This window comes from Gymnoscopelus braueri (genome assembly GCF_963280865.1).
Source record: "Gymnoscopelus braueri genome assembly, chromosome: 18".
Lineage (NCBI taxonomy): Eukaryota > Metazoa > Chordata > Actinopteri > Myctophiformes > Myctophidae > Gymnoscopelus > Gymnoscopelus braueri.
The window spans coordinates 18,499,995-18,504,778 of record NC_137618.1 but is presented as its reverse complement, the minus strand read 5'-3'; the positions used below and the strand labels follow the sequence as shown (position 1 = coordinate 18,504,778).

The 4,784-nt window shown below is 38.1% G+C and overlaps 1 protein-coding gene across 1 annotated transcript; it reads left to right on the top strand.

The window, feature by feature from the left end:
• Nucleotides 1-2,344: 2,344 nt before the first annotated feature.
• On the top strand, nt 2,345-4,353 carry LOC308106287 (heat shock 70 kDa protein 12A-like; the record flags this gene model as incomplete). The annotated part of the gene is made up of 4 exons (XM_080457337.1): nt 2,345-2,362; nt 2,555-2,779; nt 2,902-3,073; nt 3,332-4,353. 4 exons carry the CDS (start codon nt 2,345-2,347, stop codon nt 4,351-4,353), a joined length of 1,437 nt encoding a protein of 478 aa, XP_080313463.1.
• Nucleotides 4,354-4,784: the final 431 nt, after the last annotated feature.

The following is a 4,784-nucleotide window of genomic DNA, read 5'->3' as shown; positions in this document are numbered from 1 at the left end:
TGAACTCTTCCTTTAACTCACAATGCATGCATTTGTGACAGCCTTTTTAGCTTGTAGATCTGCATTTCAACATTGTAGCCTACCACAGCAATTCATGATCATATACTTCTTTACATAACCTTAGAGAGTATACGTTATCTTTTCTCTAACTTAGGCTACTTATCTGAATATTGGCATTGATGTACACAACATTTCATGAAAATACCTAATTTGTATCATACGCAAGCCAATTCCCAGAGGTCTCGCCATTGTGGTTGAAACTTTCTCTCCCTGATCGTATCATAGGCTACTGCCTTTCACATTCCCTCAAATCTTCCGCCGACTTTCTTTGATACCTGTTTTTTACTCGGCGTTTGGCCAGATACTGGTGGTTTTCAAATGAGTCACTGGTGCAAGCAAATTAGTCACTATATGTGAGTGGACGTCAGGAAACATTAATATGAAAACAACTGAAAATCATAAGTATGGTAATGTAACACCTGACAAACATTACAACCACAATGCTATGTGGATTATGTCCATGCCCCACCATTACCAACAAAGAAATACAGATAAAGCAACATTGTGCCATAAACTGTTAGTCCGTCATAGTCAATTCATCATAGTCAGTTGTCAAATATCAACTTTGTCAAAGGCAACCTCTTTTCATACATTTCGTACTTTATTGTTGCATGAAAGTATCTTGATACATCAGAATACATAATCAAACTAGTGGTGACATACCTTTTTGATAGACCTATTCAGGGTCACCACCACATATCAAAGAATTATATTTTGTACTTTTGTATTTTTTTGTACCCGGCCAACCAGGTATTACAATTGCTATTGTGCAATCGTGTGAACTATAATGTTAAAATATAAATACAACCCTTAAGAATGAAATCAAGTCATTTTGAGGCAGAAACAAGCTTTCAATCAACAGGTAGAAGCTGCAGTTACTTTTTGGCAGGTGGAAAAATTCATTGTTAAGGGTTATATTGGCCCTTTCAATGAGTGGACTTTCATTGAGGCATCTAAACAGCGGTATCGTTAGATTTGGTACGTTCAGAAATGTAGGCCTACTTTGTGCTCTTTACATACCTCTATAAAATTATACAGTGTAAACGTCGAAAAGCAACACAGCAGAAAACAATGTGTGATGTCGTCTTTTTTTTCTTGAACCGAATATTTTATAAAGGTCTCAATCGTTCATAAATTGTGTTTGTTCATAAGCTGTCCACTTGGCTCTCATAGACTCCAATGTTATTTCACCGAACTTCCGGTGTGAGTCTGCCACCCAGTGAGTCGAATCTGCCGAATGGAATTGCATGATAGAGAAAATGACGTCGGCGTCAGAAAAAAGAAATTCCTTGGAACAGGGTGTTTAAAATGTGTAGCACTCTCAGGACTGATTGATTGGCTTAATGGCCACAGGTGTGGGGATCCTCACACTGAACTTAAACTGTCTGTGTGTCTGCACTGTCGGTAAGGTCTGCTCGAAACGTTACCACGAATAACATTTCCACAATGGGAGCACCATACTGGTGTGCAGATTTTATTATTTTTCTACTGTTGAAGTTTCGATCCAGCACCCAACCCGGCAGGATATGGGATGTGCTTATTTGTCATTGTTTTGATGCCCTTTTCATGTATGTATTGTAGGCTAAGTCTTACTGATGAATTGAGTAGCTACAATGGACCACAATGAAAACAAGCCCCCCAGGGATTTTTGTGATATCCTTTTGGCATAATTTTTGACTGTGCTACTACATATACTGTTAACAATCTTGTTAATAAAGTAGCCACACTGAATAGTGGGGACATTTAATCACCAGATTTAAAGTCATCAAATTTGTCCAATTCGAGTCTAAAGTCCAAGTCCGAGTACATAAAAGGAGTAAAATATTACCATATTTCTTATGCTTATTCATTTTTATCAGGCAGTAGCCTACACCTCCATCAACTGCACCAATGAACTGTGCCGGTTGCAACAAATGGGTTGGGCTTAGTGACATGATACAGGGTGCTCATGCTATAAAAACTGGGATGCGTGTTCATTTCAGTTGTGTTGGCCTGGACAAGCTTTTGTCTGGTTTCTAATATGGGTGATGCATTTATAGTAGCAATAGACTTGGGTACTGCTTACAGTGGGTACGCTTTTCTTATCAGCGGCAAAGGATCTAACATAGATCCCATTCTTCCACAATGGGGAAGAGAAGAGGGAATGAACACCTCAAAGACGCCTACATGTGTTCTATTTGATGAAAATGAGCAATTCCTCAAATTTGGTTATGATGCTAAAAGGGAATACACTAGAAAAGGAAATGAAAAGGCAAAGAAAACACTCCTCTTTGAAAACTTTAAGATGGAACTCTACGGAAAAGTAAGTCTATGATATTTATTTGTAATTAGGATAAAAATGTGTTCTAAAAATTATATATATATATAATATACAATATATTATATATATACATATACATATACATATATATATATATATATATATATATATATATATATATATATAATCTATGTTCATTATTTATCAACAACATACATTTTACATTTTCAACAGAAACTCAACGAGGAGTTGATGATTACAGCCGTAAATGGCAAAAAAATGAGAGCCCTGAAAGTCTTCACAGAAAGTCTACGCTACCTGAAGGACCATGCACTGAACACCATTGCTGAAAACACAAGAGGACGAACCTTCACCGCGTCTGACTTCACCTGGGTTCTGACTGTTCCTGCTATTTGGGATGCTTCCGCAAAACAGTTCATGAGAAAAGCAGCAACTGAGGCAATTCCATGTTGTTATAACATACATGATGACATTATCAAAATTATCTACAGGATATTTTCTACACATGTAAATGTGTGAATTTGAATGTTTTCGGTCTTTCTTTCTTTCTTTCTTTTCAGGCTGGCATTGTGAGAGAAAGTCAGACAGACAAGTTGGTCATCGCATTGGAGCCAGAGGCAGCCTCAATCTGGTGTAAGCAGTTGCCCTCAGATGGTTTTGTTGATGAGAACACAACACATGCTACCCTACAACAAAATCCTGGAACACAATACATTGTTGCTGATTGTGGAGGTATGTTTGTGCTGTGCTGTATATATATATTATAGTAAATAAGAGTGGGTGTGTGTATACTGTATATGTGTATGTATAAGACAAAGTATATACTCAGCTGTACATACATTCGTTTTACTTACAATATACTGCACAATTCTTATCTTTAGATGTATGCAACTTCACTCCATGTTTCCTCTGTTGTCCACTTTATATTAAAAAGTATACAAAATGTATGTAAACGTTCACATTTTAAAGCCTAGCATTGTTGTCTTACAGGTGGTACCATTGACATCACGGTACATGAAGTATTGGATGGAGGAGTCCTAAAAGAGCTGCATAAGGCCTCCGGTAATGATATGGGAGGGGAGCAGGTTACTAAAAAATTTAAAACTTGCCTGAAAGAAATATTCTCTGATGATCTCTGGAATGAGTATGAAAGAGATTTTCCCAGTGAGCTTCAAAAGTTGATGTATAACTTCCTTGTCCTTAAGAGTGTGGATGATGCTGTAGAAATCTCCTGCCCTTTCAACTTAGCAGCATTAGCTCAGAAAAAGAAACCAATAGAGAATTACTTCAAGAATATGCAAGGTGTATCTTGGGACGAGGGGTCGATCAAAATCTCAAAAGCAAAGATGAGATCTTTCTTTGATGAAAGTCTGAGTGGCATCACTAAAAGTCTCAAAGAAATCTTGGGGGAAAAGGATCTCAGAATTGATTACCTTGTGTTAGTGGGCGGTTATGCCTCAAGTGAGATTCTGCGCAGACACATTACCGAGCAGTTTGGTGCTCAGTGCAAAGTACCGTTGGCCCAGCAGGCAATTTTGAAGGGAGCTGTCATGTTCGGAAGAAACCCTGCAGTAGTGGCATCACGAAAAAGTGCCTTTACTTATGGCACTAATTGCTCTATCAGTTTTGATGAGTCGAAGCATAAGGCTGAAAAGAAGTTCTCAACTGAAACGGGTGACCGCTGTCGTAATATTTTCTTAACACTGGTGACAATAGATGAAGATGTAGGTTGGGATGAAACCAGAGACCACATCTTTACAGCACTAGAAAGAAACCAGACATCAGCATGTTTAGGTTTTTATCGCACAGAAAGGAAGAATCCTCTATATGTAGATGAGTGGGGAATAGAAAAACTGAACTCAATTGATGTTGAGATGCCAGATACTACACGTGGGCTGGATCGTGAAATCCAGTTGAAAGTCAAATTTGGCTTCACAGAAATAACAGCCACAGCCACTGATGTGGATTCCAAGTCAACAAACTCAGTCAAAATTGACTTTTTGAGCAAGTAGGATCCTAGAATAAGACTAACTATTTACATTGTATTAACTTGAAGCCCCAAGTTATGTAATAGATACGAGATTAATACACTGTAACAAGTTAACCACGGTATAAGGGAAAATGGTGATTTTGGCCAACTCTAATCTGATACTCTGATACGAATCTGATACTCACGAATCTGATACTCACTTTCAAAACTGCCCTAAAGATACACCTTCAGGAGGCTGCAATTCGAAAATGGCCCCTGTCTAAGTCTTAACCTACCCCCCCCTACCCCCCCCTCCTTCATTTTCCTCTTTTGTATATATATATATTTTTCTCTCTTCATACCAGTAACCTGAAAGCTGATTGTATGACATTCTGTATAGTAGTGTGTATATCTGGCTGTCTCTTATGTCATCATGATTTGTGTGCATGGGGTACTCATCTTAAACAAGCTGCG